Source organism: Artibeus jamaicensis, unplaced genomic scaffold (assembly GCF_021234435.1).
Source record: "Artibeus jamaicensis isolate MK-2021 breed Jamaican fruit bat unplaced genomic scaffold, CSHL_Jam_final contig_685, whole genome shotgun sequence".
Lineage (NCBI taxonomy): Eukaryota > Metazoa > Chordata > Mammalia > Chiroptera > Phyllostomidae > Artibeus > Artibeus jamaicensis.
In genome coordinates this window covers 13,863,508-13,880,356 of record NW_026521924.1, presented here as the reverse complement: position 1 = coordinate 13,880,356, position 16,849 = coordinate 13,863,508, and the positions used below count along the sequence as shown (strand labels likewise).

General features: G+C 47.4%; 1 protein-coding gene across 5 annotated transcripts in view; it reads right to left on the bottom strand.

The window, feature by feature from the left end:
• The window catches only part of LOC119047690 (signal-regulatory protein beta-1-like), a 37,836-nt gene that overhangs the window by 7,959 nt on the left and 13,028 nt on the right, over positions 1-16,849 (bottom strand). The window contains exons 1-4 of one of the 5 annotated variants that reach the window (XM_053671178.1): positions 14,025-14,374; positions 7,635-7,985; positions 1,656-1,976; positions 765-1,079 (exon numbers count right to left, since the gene is read on the bottom strand). The exons of 1 other annotated variant lie outside the window; for it this stretch is intronic. In XM_053671178.1, the coding sequence (XP_053527153.1) occupies positions 765-1,079; positions 1,656-1,976; positions 7,635-7,985; positions 14,025-14,178 (1,141 nt within the window). In that variant the 5' untranslated portion in view covers positions 14,179-14,374. Of the gene's footprint in view, positions 1-764; positions 1,080-1,655; positions 1,977-7,634; positions 7,986-14,024; positions 14,375-14,959; positions 16,676-16,849 lie in introns of those variants that run through there. 3 more of the 5 variants (XM_053671177.1, XM_053671176.1, XM_037143138.2) reach the window with 3 other exon arrangements.

The window sequence follows — 16,849 nt, the reverse complement described above, 5'->3', positions numbered from 1 at the left end:
CAAATATCAATGAAATTGAAAATAGAGAAACTCACTGAAACAATAAGTGGGTTCTGTGAAGAGATCCATAAATTGAAAATTTTCTACCAAAACTGATGAAGGGAAAAAAAGGAATGACACATTTTGATACCAGCAGGGAAATGGGATGGCACCGCCGACCCGCAGACATCAGCGGTGTAATGAGGGAGCATCTGAGCAACTCTGCAGGCCGACGGGGGTGATGGCTGCTGGTCCATTGTCCCAATCAGGGGGAAAGGAGGCCTGTGCTGTGAGCACCCATGGTCACTTGGACTTGACCTGAGTCAAACTCCACGTCCCAGGGCTCACTTCTTTTTACAGAGCAGCAGTTCAGGAATTTGTGGGTGACCTTACTGATGCGGATGGAAAAGTCTAGGATGGAACAGAGACCAGGAGGAGGTTGGAGAGAGCAGGGAGGAGGGAGGGGCTGGCGTGGACAGTGGACACAGGGACTGCTAGGAGAAGAAAGGGACAGGCAGGACACTGTGAACACACCACATCTGTCCCTCACTCTTTCTTCTTTTAATGTATATTGCTGTGAAAAGATCTATAAATATATGTGCCGAATGCTTACCAGTGGTGACTCTTTTAGTGGGGTGTTCGTGGAAGGGGATCTCCCTCTAAAATTCTACTTTCTATCAATAAACTTCAAGTTTTTTCTATAATAAGCACTAATTACTATTTATAACAGTAAAATTTAAATGGAGCTGGGTGAATTGGAGTGGATGCCTCTCTCTGGACTTTACCTTTGTCCTTCTGGTTAGCAGGGGCCTCCAGGGTGAGGTTCCTGCTGACGGCCGGCTGCCCGTCGTGCTGCACCAGACAGGTGAGCTCCACGGCCTCCCCGTGGGCAGAGGAGTTCACCAGGATCCAGCTCCCCCAGGTGAAAGTCCCATCCTTGTTCTCTGTGAGGGTTGAGGGCGTTTCTGTTTGGGACATGTTTCCGTTCTCCAACCAGGTCAGCTGTAGGTGCTGGGGGTAGAAGTTCTTCACCTGGCAGATGATGATGGTCCCCTGTTTCTCTGACACGGTGTGTTGTGAAATGTCCAACGTGGGCGAAACTGAAACAGCACAGGGCAGAGGGTCTGGCCTCACGCACACACACATCTCAGAGGATGACTCTGTAACTTAGCTCCCCCACCACAGCAAGGGGTCACCCGGGAGAGTGCTAGGTAAGCAGCAGGTGCTCTGACACTGAGGGTTCACCTTCAGTATGAATGACATCACTAGACATAGTGCCTGCACACAGTAGGTGCTCAGGACTGGCAACTGCTAGTAGGGTAATATGATTGAAATCAAAACTAGCACAGCCCTGGATGCAGTAGGGATATAATAACTGTAGCAAAATAAGTGAAATCACCAACCATATAAAGGCCAGGTTTATAGTAGGTGCTCAATAATTGGAGTTGCCCTTGGTAAAGTAGTAGAAACTACCAAGTACAATTAATTGTAGGTGTTCCCCTGGTAACTACCATTAAACAGTGTTGAGTGACAGACTCATCCAGGTGTTTGGTGATGGGAAGGACTATTGGGAATTAGATTCCAAGAAAATTAAGTCAGAGCAAATGGCAGGGGGAGGAGCAGGCTTGGTGGGTGGGAGCCATGTGTGGGCTCGGGCTGGGTGCGAGGGCATCTACCTCGGATGATCTCAGACAGGTTGGCAGTCCCACGAAGAGGAGGGCCCCCCTTCAGGGTGACGTGTTCCACCTGGCAGATGACCTGGGAGCGGACATCCCCCCGGGCCAGCCGCACCGAGGCTGTGCTGGAGATGTTGTAGGGAGGGCTGTCTCCCTCTGGGTCCACGGTGGTCTGGGAGGCTGGGAGCTCGTTCCCATCTTTGAACCATCTCAGGATGATGCTCCTTGGGGAGAAGCCGTGGGACTCGCAGGTGAAGCTCACTGTCTGCCCAGGTGTGGCCCTCTCCGTGGGGGCTGACACCACGGGGGGAGAGGGTTGGGCTTTAAAAGGAGACAATGAAAAATGAACATGACTGTGATCATCACCACCAATGACAAGTATTTGTGTAACAATCCTCATACATTGTTTTTATCCTCTAACGATGCTATGTCATCCTCCTCATCATACATAGCAGGACACTTGGGTCCCCAGAGGTGAACTCTGGGTGAGGGGCAGGGCCCACAAGCAGCTCCAGGCCTGAGTTCAAAGGGCACCTTCCTTCGTCCCCAGGTGACCTCCCACCTGTCTGGGCTCCGGAACAACTGTACTGAGCTCTCTCCCTGTTCCTATTAACTCTCCTCTCTGGCCTCCCTACACCTTCCCGACCTCACAGACGGTGTTCACTGAGTAAATTCCGGAAAAGCTGTGGGGACCCGGACCCCATGGAGGGGAACCAGGCTGGCAGGCACAGAGAGGTGCGGCCAGGGCACATCCCAGCTCCGTCTGTGAGAGGGGACAGGAAGCATTTCTCCTTCTCTGGCTGCAGGGAGGGTTAAATCAGGCAATGGAAGTTGTTCTGCTTTGAGTGAAACAAAAGATGCTTCACAAAAGTGAATAAACACAGATCCATCTTGAACCTAGACTTCATTTATATCCGGAACTCTCCCTTCAAGCACTACTAAGTTTACTCCAATATTTTCATTATTGAAACAAATATTCCACTAGGGGCGAATCTGTGTCAATCGCTCAATTTCAAGGGATGGGTTTGCGATGATTTTCTGATTTTGAGTTATTCTCCTGAATAAGTTTTGGCTTCAAAAAGCATGGTGCTGAGAGAGTCAAGGTGGTTAATTTCCCAATCTTTACGAAATGAGAAGAGCCGCCGTAACAGGCCCGAGAAGCAAGCAGACTCCCCGGGTCCTGAAAGGATCCCCACTGATTCCAAGGATCATTGAATCTAAGACAATAGCAGTTCTCCCTGTAGAAAAGGCTCTGCAGGGTGTCTCGAAATTGTTAGTTATCACCCAACACCATCTCTAACAGGGGGCACACATCAAATATGAAAAAAACATGAGCATTTGTAAATATCTACCTTGCTTCCTAAAACTCATCAGACATTTTGAGGACATAGGTAAAGGGGCGTCACTTGAGTAAGTCAAGTCATAAAAACACCAGCCGCTTGGATGTCACTGGGGGAATGGACACTGGAGCCTCTTGGGCTCCTGACCATGGGCTGAGGCCTCTGTGACCCTCAGCTACTCACCCTCCCACGGCCCTGCAGGCCAACCCTGGGTGGACTCACTTGTGGGAGGAGGCTGAGAGGGGAACCCGGCTGGCCAAGGGCACACGGGGAGCAAAGGGAAGAGCTCATCTCTCTGCACTCGGGTTAATTTTAGCATCTGTGTTCTTTATCCTTGAGCCTCGGTGTCTGTTTCTGCACAAGGTGGATGGAGACACCACCAGGCAGGGGGAGTGAGGAGGTGTGTATAACACAGAGACCGGCATGTGGAAGGTGCTTAATAAATAACTCGCATGACTGTTAGTGTAAGTCTGGTCTTTCTGTTTCTGACACTGCTGATTTGTTCTGTAGTCGGTAGGAAGGAAGAATAAACGCATAACAGAAACGCCAAGGAAAGTCTCAAATCCACTTGTTGCAGCTGCTCTGCAAACACCCAGATGAAAATAAAAGCAAAGAAACCACCAAATTAGGGTTCTTTTTTAAAAAATGATCCCCTCAGCAAACAAGTTTGATGAATTGATTTTTTAAACACGCAATAGGTCACAGGCATTTCCCTGCATATCAGCTGTTTACAGAAGCTGGAAGCATTTTGAAAGAGGAGAGCAGATTTCAGAACTGACAAGCTTGTGTACTGGGGCGGGAAGGGCTCTGAGCAGTGTTTGTGGGGTTTCAAACCCAATTCAGGCACAAACTGGTTTGAAGATGGGAAGTGTCCCCAGCCATGGAGCTCGGATCTGACAGGGTGTCTGGGCTGCCTCTCCCCAAGGCTGTCATCACAGGCCTGCTCTGCGGGAAGGTGTCCCTACCACCTCACCTGGGCTTACTTTCTTGGGCCTCTGATGAGCTGTCTCTGGCACATGAGATTCTGAAGCACCAACACCACCCAAAGGTGTTGTTCTCACAGCCCAGCAGCAGGGGGAGCCACCTTTGTCAGGGGAAAGAACGTGAGGTTTCCTCTGTGACCTCAGAGAACATTTAGCTCAGGGCTCTCTGTCTCTGGATAGTGAAGAACTGCAGCTGCCAGGCCCCCGTCTGACAGTTAAATCAGAATTCCCAGGGTGGAGCCAGGGTCTGGGGACCTTTGCAACGACTCCCAGGTGATTCCAATGACAGGCAAGGTTGAAAGGCACAAAACTCCACCTCCAACCCCACTGTATTGAGACTTGGGAAGGAAGGTGTCCTGTTGAAGGTCCTGTGTCTTTGGCCTGTCATAGCCCACACTCACTGAACATCTGCTACGTGTCAGGCGCTGCTCTGAGCACTTCGCATGTGTTCACTCACTCAGGCCTTGGAGCTGCTCTGAGGTTGGTGCCGTCACTGACAGGTGAGGACACCAGGCACAGGGTGGGGAGTGATGCGTCAGAGGTCACAGGCCAGGAAGTGGCAGAGCTGGGGTGTGGGCCCAGGAAGAGGACTAGGCCCATGAGCTCACGTGCTGGGTGCTGACACCCAGTAACATCCTGACCCACCCACTGGGGGCTTTCTAGACACCCCCTCCTGTCCTCACAGACCCCTGAGTGGGAATTGGGATTATCGCCCCTGTACAGGGACACTGAGGACCCCAGGGACACTGAGACTTGCCCAAGAGCACCCAGCAGTGGGGTGACGCCATCACTCACCGAGGCTCTGCCCTCTCACCAGGCTCCCTGTAGCCTGAGTCCTTCCTGCAGAGGGTGGGGAGAGCGTCCACTGTCTGCAGGTGAGGACACAGGGGCCCAGCAGGACAGAGTGGGCCACGCCGTGAAATAACACTTGATTTGGGGAGTGACTCTGTGCTGGGAGATTCAGACAGAGCACCTGAAATCCTTCCACTCTCCAAAGGAGTCCATGATTGTCACCATCTTACAGAGGAGCAAAGGGAGGCTGAGAGAGATGAAGAAGCTGTCCCTCATCCAGTACTAGGTCCTGGGGGTATTTGCTGTGGTCCCAAATTCATGTCTGTTCACACAGGTTCCAATAAAGCTTCCTCCTCCTTTTTTCTCTGTGAGAATTTTGACGTTAAGGAGTAATGGGGAGGAGTCAACTCCATGTGACCAGGCCTTGAGACCCTCTCACAATAAACAAAAGACATGGTCTCCTGCAAAATGAGTCTAGAATGTGAACTTGGCTCATGCAGGGCCCCAACCGGCCTCAAGGAAATGGTTGCCCCTCCTTATTCTGAGTCTGTAGGTCCAGGATTGTTATTCAAGGTGTTTCTGGGGGTGCCTTGGCCCCTCTCTGCTCTGTCAAGGCCGCTGTCCCCAGGCTGCTCCTGCAGGTGCTCAGAGAAGGACAAAGAGCACAACGACAAAGGGGAAAAGCCTCCTGGATGCTCCTGTGTGCTGAGCCCTGTCACTAGGAGCAGAGTCACCACACGGTGAGACTTTGTGTACCTGTCCGATCTGGGTTGTAAAGCTGTCCCACCCACCCCACAGAACCTGATAAAAAGTGCTTACTGCTGAAGACAAAACAATATAAGTTTTAAAGGGGAGGTTTGGAGCTTTCTGCACACTTTGACAAGCACTCAGGTTGGGGAAGGTAACGGGGTGGCAAACACCAGGGGCTGTGAGTCAGGCTGTTTGGGGTCAATCATGGCTTCCCTCCATGCTCACAAGTCAGGTCCCCTCCCTGAGCCTCAGAGTCTTCATCAGGCAACAGTAACCTCTGCCACAGCACCGGTTATCAGAGTCAATGTCATGAGGAAGGTAAGGCACCTAGAAAGCTGCTGCTCCCGCCCCCTCCCGCCTCCCTGCCTTCTCACCCAGGGCGTCCTCTGGGCAGGCGGCTTGGAGAAGAGGAGCCAGGACTTTACCAGGAGACAGCAGACCTGAGATGGAGCCACACACTGTCTGTGATTGCCTCGGCAAGGGACAGATTATTAGGAGCTACTATAATATTAGAAATTCAGGATAAAGCCACCTTCCCTGGCAATGTTCAGGGGTTGTAAAGAGACTCCGTTGCTACCGCATCAAGGAGAAAAATGGGCAATATTCACACAAACTGAAATCACATACCCTGTGACCCAACACTGCCACTTCCAGTGGGCATCTCCCTCTAGAGCAAGTGACACACGCATTAGGTTCTCCTCTGCATCACTGTTCTAATAGCCAGAGGCTGGGAACAACGTATATCCATCAACACAGTGCCAATAAATGATGCTGTCTCCATACACTGGAGGATGAGGCAGCTGTTGAAGGAGGGGCAGCTCTAGGTGCTGATGTGGGTGCTTGATTTGGGGGGATGAGGCTGAAGGGTCAAGTGAATGTCAGTGACCGTGGACTTCAGAGTCTGAATCCGAGGGGCACCTGAACTTTTGAGAGAACAATGAAAAGAATATTCTGGCTCTTTGTTCAATGGTTTGGTGTAATAACCTTTTAGTCAGCTCCTATTATGTGCCAAGTCTTCCATGGAAAGAGGGTCTTATGGTAGGACAGGAAGGAATGTGTCTTGGACTCAGACTGGGCTCTGGGATGATGCCTTCATGCACTTGCCATGTGACCAAAGGCAAAACCACTGTCACCTCTTGGCCACAGATCCCTTGTTTACATGGGGCATCGGGCAGGCTGGGCTAACAGGGCTTTGTGTTCAGACATCCTTGGACTCAGGATCCCAGGTCTCTGGCAGAAAACCCTAAGTGAACATTTTCTGGGTCTTAATGGGGTGACCTTGAAGGCACCCACATTCCGAACCCTCTCCCAGAGTGACGAACAGTCTGACAAAACTCTGCTCAGGGTCTAAGTAACAGTGTGACCGGGTCCCTGAAATAAATGTATGCTGGGCCTTTCCCTGTGACGCTGGGCTGCCCAGCTGAGCCTAGAGGCTCAGACAGACCCACGGTGAGCGCCCAAACTCTGGCACCTCCTCCCAGCAGGGCTGGCAGAGTGAACAGGAGTCTGTGCCCCTTGGGAATGTCTTCTCATGTGATGCTTCTGAGGAGGAAATAAAGGAACATGTCCCCCCTCCCTGCCCTGCATGGATCTCCCCCAACTGCAGGGAGGAGAACGAAGCTCCGTGGGGAAGAGCTCTGCCTGCTCGGTCCCCTGCAGCTCCCACAGCACCCAGAGGGGAGCCCGGCTCCCAGCGGGTGTCAGTGAGTGTCAGTGAGGGGGGCTCGGCCACACTGAGGGGAGGGCTCTCTGGAGGCAGGGGTGAGTTCTGACCTCATGACGGGCAAGTCCCTCAGACCTTCAGTTCCCTCATCCCTGAAACCAAAGGGCTGGATGGGATTGGAGAAGGCAAGGGTAGAGAGGGTGGTCAAGCAAATGAGGGTTTCCAGAATTTTCCCAGCATTTACCTGCCATGGACCCTAAGAAAATAGCAGGACCTTCTCAGGTCTCAGTTTCCCTGACCTGCAGAAGGGGTAACTTCAGACCAGGAATCAGACCCTGACTATATGCGCCCACGATGACACCTGATTCCTAGTTGCTGCTCAAAGAACAGAGGTTGTTCTCATAGACTTGTTGCCACACAGCAGGGACAAAGTGTCCCACTCTGTACTCACCACTCACAGTGAGCCGAGTGCCTGCTCCAGACTTGAACTCCGTGTCAGGGGTTCCTCTGCGGAACTTCACACAGTAGTAGGTACCCGTGTCTGCTGGGGTGATGTCAATGATGCGGATGGAAAAGTCTGTGTTGTTTATCCTTGTGGTGTCTGCAGCACTTGTTACTCGGGGAGAGTGGCTTTCTTTTTGACTGTAGACTAACTCCCGGCCTGGCCCTGTCCCCCTGAACCACATGAAGGGCCCCACTGGGAAAATGGAGGTCACGGTGCAGTTCAGAGTGGCTGTCTCTCCAGCTGCCACTGCCACTGTCTTGTCTCGCTGAATCACCTGCAGCTCCTCACCTGCCCCTCCTGGAGGGAAACACAGAGCAGTTATTTATCCATCCATGTGTGATCGTGTGGGTTTTGTTAGGTGTTTATCGACAACAGCTTTCATGGACTGAGTGCACACCCTGAGTGGGCCTGAGCTCAGCACATTATATATGTCATACATGTAACAGTCACAACAAGCCTGTAATGTGAGACCCTATTGGGAATGAGGAAACTGAAGCACCGAGAGGTAAAGTGATGGGGCAGAGTGGGTTTAAATCTTTCCCCGCCAAGCAGTCCTGCTCGGTGCCCACACTGGAGGATGTGTGCTGGGCCTTTCCCTGAGACACTGGGCCGCCCGGCTGAGCCTAGTGGCTGCTGGTGGTGTGACCTATGCAGCCTGAGGAGGAGGAGTGTGTCCGTTAGTCCATCTGCTCCTGAGACACCAGCTCAGCCATGGCTGATCTTGTAATGATGGCGAAATTAGCTGATAAAAACCCGTTGAATTTTTACCCCAATTTCAACTTCAACATCTCTCGTGAAGGGGACTGTGCTGCTGAACCTGAGCCTCAAGTAGGAATTGATGTAAAGAAGGGACGTTTTCTAGGTGACGTTTCAATTTCAGAATTCTTTCAGATTATGAAAAGAAAGTTTACAAAAAAATAAGAAATAATGAGAAGCTCTAAGGATGAACACACTCAGCTAGACTTGTTTTACAGGGACGGGGCCCTGAAAGAAAGCCTCGTAGTTGGGTTGTTTGTCTTCCTGAAGTGGAGTTGTACGAGTTCTTTATATACTTTGGAGATCAAACCCTTGTCCGACCTATCATTGGCAAATATGTTTTCCTACACAGTTGGTTCCCTTTCATTTTACTGTTGTCTTTAGTCGTGCAGAAGCTTTTATTTTGAAGATCCATTTATTTGTCCTTTCCTTTATGTCCCTGGCTCCAGGGGACATATCAGTGAAAATATTGCTGTGTGACCACAACGGCATGGGTGGAAATGGTCAAATAAGCAGAGAGGGAAAGACAAACACCATATGATCTGACCTATACGTGGAACCTAATCAACACAACAAACAAGCAATCAAAATATAAGCAGAGACATTGAAATAAAGAACAAACTGACAATAGCCAGAAGGAAGGGGGCAGAGGGATAAAATGGAGAAAATAAGGGAAGGGCCATTGAGGAGCATGTGTAAAGGACACATGGACAAAGCCAAAGGGGGTGGGGGGAGGGGGTGGGTGAAGTGGGGGTGTGGCATGGTAGGATGAAAATGGAGACAACTGTACTTGGGCAATAATAATAAAAAATGAAAAAAGACCCTCATAAAAGCCATGGGTACTTGGACTGGAATTTGAACTGCAATGGCTTACGTTTGCTATGTCCCCGTTAACCCTGGATGTAGGCCAGGCTTATAAAGAGACACAGTGACTCTGGAGGGAGAAGAAGAAAAGAAAAGGAGGTTGAAGAACAGAAAACAATGAGGACCATTTGTTGCAGTGACTCTTAGGAAACCATCAATGATTGTATCACCTGCTGTTCCCGTGGCCCCTGAAGATCCTTCATTTACGGACTGTTGTTGTTGCCTCCCAGAAGAAAGTTTGGTATGAAATGGTATAAAGTAACCATATGACAACAAAGAAGAGTGAAACCTGTTTTGTATTATTCTGTATTCAATAAAAAGTTAATGCCTGATGCAATCAAATTTTATTTCACAAAAGTTTGAAAAAGAAAAACACAACTTTTTCTATTAAAAAAGTGTACTCCCATACTTAGCCAGTGTTGCTCAGTTGGTTGTAGCATCAACCCATAGCCCAAGGGTCGCGGGTTTGATTTCTAGTCAGGGCACAGACCTAGGCTGTAGGTTTGACCCCCATCTGAATGCGTCCAATCCCCTACCCATCCTGGTGCAGGTACAGGGTCTGGGTGCGTGGAGAGAGAACCAACTGATGCTTCTCTCGCATCGATGTTTTTCTCTCTATTCCCTTCTTCCTTCCTTTCTCTTTCTAAAAAACCAAATGAAGAAAAAAAAGGCCTGGGGTGAGGATAAAAAAAATACTCCCAGTTCAGTGTAGCATAGTAGAAGTCAAGTTTACCTTTTCTTCCTCCCCATATCTCACTGAACTGACAGGAGAAATAGCAAAGAGAGGCTGAATCTTCAGTGATACAGGATACCCCATTGTATTGCACGGGGCTTCACTGGGCGTCACTTCGTTGCACTTCACAGGTGTTGTGTATTTTACAAATGAAAGGCAAGAAGGCCGTGTACCAGCAGAAATACAGCTCACTGTGTCTCTAAACTGTATTCACCGTATCTCTGAGGCAGCCTGCACGTGCTTATTGCAGAAAAGAACAGAAAATGAAATTGCAACAAAGAAACATTTAAATTTTGTCTTTAAGACAAACGATATCAGAGATACTATTTCTAAAATCTTTTTCTCAGCAAATGAATTCATATTAATGTACTTGGCTTTTTAATGGAAAATGGTAACATGATTGTATAAGTTTTTTCTCTTAACTGCACATCTACGGTTCAGAAATAATTCTGTGGCATAACTTTCACTGGCTCTAAGATTTCCATTTCATGGCTAATATCAGTTAATGCTTCTGACCAGAGGTAAGTGTTCAATATAACTGACTTAAATAACCAAGCACATTTATTATCTCACACAACACGCAGCTCAGATGCGTCACTAAACAAACTTTTTTTCCCTCAGCTTCAGTTTATTTTGCCTTAGGCTTGTCTCATGGTCCCAATGGTATAATTTCCATCCCAATGGTATGCTTTGAAGAAATAAAAAGCCTATTTAGAAGTTCATAGATAATCTCAAGGGGTCTCAATTAATGAAGCAATCTTGAAAAAAGAATGTCCTACCTCCTGATTTTAAAACTTACTACAAAACTAATCAGTGTTGCCCCATCGTTAGAGTAGATGGAGAGACCCATGAAATAGAATAGAGCCCAGGAACCAGCCCTCACAGAGATGCCCACATAATCATCCACAAGGAGGCCAAGGTCATTTAATGGGGAAAAGGCAGTGTTTCAACAAATGGTGGTGGGCAACTGGATATACATATGCAAAAGAATGGAGTTTGATTTTATCTCATTTTTTAAACAAAAATGAACAACATGAATACAAACCCTAAATACCAGAGCTAAAACTTTAATATTCTTAGGAAAAAAGCCATAGGTGAATCTCTTCATGGCTTTGGATTTGACAATGGTTTCTTGCCCATGACACCAAAACCACAGATGACGAAGAAAACAAACAAAGTCCCTCAGAGGAGGAGGCAGCTGAGGCACCACCGACAAACCCTGTGTTCTGCTCTGTTCCTCAGCTTCCCCTCAGGGAGAGAGTCTGTGGGTCACCTTTGCAGAGTGTGAGCTGGTGAGCCCCTCCCACTCAGCACTGTGTGTGACCACAGCCCCCAAGGAGGCCACGTGCTGTCACAGGGCGGGTCCTTTCATGCCAAGAACAGGAGACTGACTGAATTTGAAGTCAGGAGAAGGATGGGGACAGGGAAGGGGAATGGCTGAGACCAAAATGGGAGAAACAGGAGTGAATCTTGGAGGGAGAAGTGGAGGGAAGGAGGAGGAAGAGAGGAGACGTCAGAGTGTGGAGAGGAGCGGGAATGACACACTGTGCGTCTGTGCTTCTGTAAACCTCCCGCCGCACCCGTGACCCAGGCCTTTCCCTGAACTCCACACTATGTCCAACCGCCCATACTACGCGTTCCGTCTCTGGGAACAAACACCTCACAGTTAACGTGTCCAGAGTGAACTCCTGCATTTCCCCCACAGCTCTCGGTTTCTCACCTGAGCACCATTGTTCTTCCAGATGCTCACATCACCAACACGTGGAGTCTTGCTCTCCCACCTGAACCCTGTGCATCAGAAACCCTGTGGCTGCACTTCCTCCTGCACCCAACTCTCCAGCTTCCCCCATCTCTACTGTGCTGGTACCAGTCACTTATTTGCATGATTGCTCTGTAACTTCTCTCTCCGTCCTGTTGGAGTCTATTCTCAGCCAAATGCTATGATAATTTAAAACTTATGTCAGACTAGATCGCTTCTTTCTTCAAAACCTTGTACAAAGCAGGAAGCTTCTGCTCTTGTGGCCTTTGCACATGTTGTTCCCTGACAGGAAGGCTCTTCTCCCAGATGACACCGTGGCTCACTCTCAACCTGCTGTTAATCTGGCTCAAACTTCTTTTTCTCAAAGATGCTCAGCCAGACTACACGGTTTAAAATTCATTGCACTTTAGAGATTCCCCCAATTCTCCTATTTAATAATAATTTCATCCTCAAACTTACTTTCTAATGCTCTATATTATCTATTTTTATTCTGTCTATTGTTTACAGTCATTTCCCCACTGGAATATAAGCTCCATGAGGGCAGCTACCTTGTATATTTTATTCACCAGCACACCCTGAGTTCCCGTAATGTTCCTGATACATTGTATGTATTCAATAAATATTTGAATTATGCCCAGTCAGACTCTCCCGGAAATCTTGAAGCCTATTTAAGTCAGCAAATCTATAGAATTTATGTCAGAAACTGAGTTTCCCAACTAGAACATGTGGTGTAAAACAAGCATCTGGTGCATGTGCAGGAAGAGGAATAACCCAGGAGCAGAGAACCACAAACCTCCCCCCAACACCCACCCCTCCCACGCCCACTGGTCCAATGGAACAAATCTCATGGGATGGATGTGGCAAAACAGGGGAACTCATGAGTTCCAGGATGAGACTGTTTGAGTTCAAATAGCAGATAAATCGCCTACCGTTGAGTGACCTTAAACCTCTCTGTGCTTCTCTGTTCTCCTCTGTAGGTACAGGTGACAAGAGGACCTGCCTTGGATATAAGGATCACGACAGAGAGAAGATGCAGGGATTTTCAACATATCTGGGAGCGGTGAGTGTTCAAGCAATTGAAAAGGTGTTATCATCCCACTTCCTGGAGCTGTGATGCCTCATCTGACATTAGAGGTTTTAGATGTAGATATGGATATCGATATAGATGTAATATAGACATACTGATATTGATATTGATATAATTGTAGATACAGACCATACAGGGAGGCATCTCTGTACCTTTTATCCACTTCTTTCCACTCACTCCCATCCCTCATAAAAGAAGGAATCCAATGTAATCACGCACACTTCTACTCATTTTACCAATAGAGAGGCTTGCTTGTCTTAAGGGTTTGGGGAAGGTAAAGGGTAAGTTTGTGGAAGTAGAAAGGAAGGAGGCGATGGGGAGAACCAAACATCTGTTCACGAACATTTCCTATAGACTGAGAGGGGTTTGAATTAAACAGTAAGAAAAGACTTTTCAAAAATCTCATGTGTCTGTGTGCATGCACTTACACCAATTGTACACACAAACACACATGGGTACATGTGTCACTAATATATATGAAAGTGTGGCTTCACATTCTAGTCACAGGTTGTTTTGAAGATTAAATGAGACAATTATACATATTAAATGCTGAGAAACACACAGGCACCATGCCACACATCATCAACAACAGTTCCTGAGTAAAGAGCAGAACTTGAACTCTGGGTGTCTGTGTGGCCTGAGGGGAGATGACTGTTCTTCCTCTTTACTCTCTGTGTTTTCTGATTTCTCCGCAATCAGCCTCCACTGAGAGCTGAGCAGCATAACATGGTTAAAAGATGAGCTTTGCAGCTGCTGGGTCTGGACTTGAACCTGGCTGAACCACTGCCTCACATAGGTGATGTTGCAAAGTAACTCCCTCTGCCTCCGTTTCCTCATCTGCAAATCAGGAGTAAAAGTCATAGTTCTCAAGCAGCCATATTGTGAGGATTAGAGGGTTTCATACCCATGAAGCTGTCGCAGTTGTGGTTTGAAGCATCATCTGCTTTGATGCCTCCAGTAAACAAGTGCAGACAATGGATAAGGAAAAAGAGGAAAAGCCCTGATCCCAGATTTCAGGCTCTCAGATGTGAAAGCACTGGGTGATGCACCCTGATTTCCTGGAGGCCCTAAAATTTCTGAGGGTCAGGAAGAGGTCCAGGGGCAGAAAGAGAGGATTCTCCCCCAAGGTGTGCTCACCTGTGAGGCCCAGCAGCAGAGTCAGCAGCAGGCAAGGAGGAGGGCGGAGCCAGGAGGCAGGGACCAGCATCCTGGAGGCCTGAGGAGCCTGCTCTGTCCTAATGTGTGCTGGAGAGCCCGGACTCTGCTCTGTGGGAGGAGAGAGGTCCCACATCACAGGATATAAGAGGAAGTGCCCAGGACAGGGTGCAATGGCTGTGAGACAGTAGCCCGCTTATAGATCTGAGAGTTTCTACTTCCAGATTGTGGAATAGAATGAGGAAGAGAAGGCAAATACAGGGTGAGGAGTTACTCGTGTTCCTTCTCAGAGACACTTGAACAGGCCTGCAGGAAATAGTGCTTCCCCTGCCTGGGGCTTCTGCTTTCCACTGGGCCTCTCATCTCATCTGGGATCTTCACAGTGATGCCCCACCTCAGGCCCAGGATGAGAAGGGTCTGCGTCCAAACTCTCAAGCCATGAGCCTTAAGTTGTGTGGCTCTTGGCCTCATCCACACCAGCCTCACTAGGAGCTACACCAATAGAGGGAGGAAGAGGGTTCACCAGCGTTTGGTCAGCGTTGGGATGGAAGCAGGTCTGGTTCTGAATGACTCCCTGTACCTAACCTTTAGGGGTGGGACTGGGAAAACGTAGCCCAATGCACAGTGCGTTCTGGACCTCAGAACTTGTATGTGCCTCCATCCAACAAAAGAAATAATATCCTGATTTCTTTCAAAAGAGGGAGGGGTTTATGAGACCCAGTGTTTGATTCCCAGGCATTTATCTCGGTGATGAAATTTCTGTTACAACCAAAACCTGTGTGCTAGTGTTTATAGCAGCTTTCTCTGTAATAGCAGCAAAAAATAAAAAATGTCCAATAATAAGTGAACAGTTAATCAAACTGTAATACCTTGTAATGCCTCCATACAAGGACATGCAACAACTTGTAAGTTTCTCAAAGGCATTTTTTGGGTAAATAAGGTAAATCTCAAAATCTCACATCCTGTATGATTCTACTTATAGCACATTCTCAAAACTATGGAATGGAGCAAAGATGGGCATCTGAGAGTTTTGGTACAGTGGGGAAGGGGTCACTGTGAAGGTGAGCACAGGGGACCTCTGTGGTCATGGAATTGCTCTGCATCCTGGTCATGGTGGTGGTGACACAAACACACTCCTGAAGGATCGACATAGCACAACTGAACACGTTACAAGATTTACTTGTAAGTACCAATCTCATAGTCATTGTAATGCAGACACGGACTACTCAGTTATCAATGTCATTAGATTATTAAATTATACTGTAATGGCATTAGGGTGATAGGAGAAATAAGTGTGCATGTGCAGCATGAGGTCAGGAGTAACACATATGTCCCATCTTCCTTAGTGGGACATCCACACATAAACCCTGAAGGTCAGAGATCAAGAACTGCAATAGAAGTACGTTGTATGAGATGTGACAGTAAAATCTAAAATAGTCAGTTCACAGAGTTGAGAACGTTTGCTTCTTGGAAGTAGGAGACAGTGGGTGGCTCGGGAGACTCCAGTTTTCACATGTAGAACTTGTAGAACTTTTCCATTTTTTAAACACGTGCACATGTAACTTTGATCAAGGTAGAAAACAATTCTAGATAATTACTGTCTAAAGTGTTGCAAATAAAAAGTGTACATCCTTTTTAGCACTAGTAAGACTTCCACAAGCTTGGTGGATATAGAGCGATGATTGAAATCAATTACCATCCTAAAGAGTAGTCAAAAAAACACTGAAAATAGTAATTATTACTTTTAAAGATTTCACGAAATTGAAAGTGTTAGACATAGCTCTAAGTTAGAGATGCATAAAACCATTCATGGAAAAAATCATCTAAAATTGCGAATTGAAAGTTATAAATGTAAACCTATGTAGATGCTCATCTTACAACAGAAAACTACAGAGCATGGAAAATTGGCAACACAGAGCGACAATGATCAACATCAGGAAAACACACAAAACTGGGTTGAGCATAAAAATAAAGCTATGGAATGTTGTATAAAGTAGAATAGCTCTTAAATAAAATTAAAAACAAGCAAAATAATGTTAAAGATTGCTTAAATATCTACACATAAATTGTAAAAGCGTATTATACTTGAGTACAGTAGCAGCAAATTGAGAACGTATTTTGCAAAATGAACACAAATCATAAGGCTAAATGTAAGCATTTTGCAAAGATAGGATGGTGAGTCCATGGGATTTTTTTACATTATCCATTACATAGTTGAGAATACCAAAGTGAGAATATCAGCATAGCGATTTCAAATATCTATGGGTTACAATAGAATCATGCTTGCAGAATCTCTGGATAAAGAGGTTTACTATTCAGAGGAGATTAAAATCTCCTCTGAATATTAAAGGTTGTTTACAATCAGAAAGAATGGAAACCTGTTGCCTTGCTCTGAATGGTTCTTTTTTCTGGGGAGGCAGGACCAGTTTGAAGCTCAGCACATCCAGGTCCAGACATCTCAGAGTCCCCATGACCAAAGTCCATCCTTGACTCATGTTCATTATCAGAGAGCTGGCCCATCAGGAGGGTGTGTGGAGGAGCATGTTTGTGGTTCAGGTGGGGCTGGCAGAGTGAAGGGCCAGGGTCCTGGGTCACCTGAAGGTCCTTGCAGCTTCTTCTCTCCAGTTGATTCCCTTGGAGAAGGCAGGAGACAAGGTATCACAGGGCATGGAAAGATAGAGTGAAACTCATTAATTCATTCATTCACTCCTGTATTAATTGCAAAAATATTTATTGAGCACATGCCAAGTGGCAAGCACTGTGGCCTGGGTTGGTGGCGCAGATCAGAAATCAAGCCCCTACTCAGT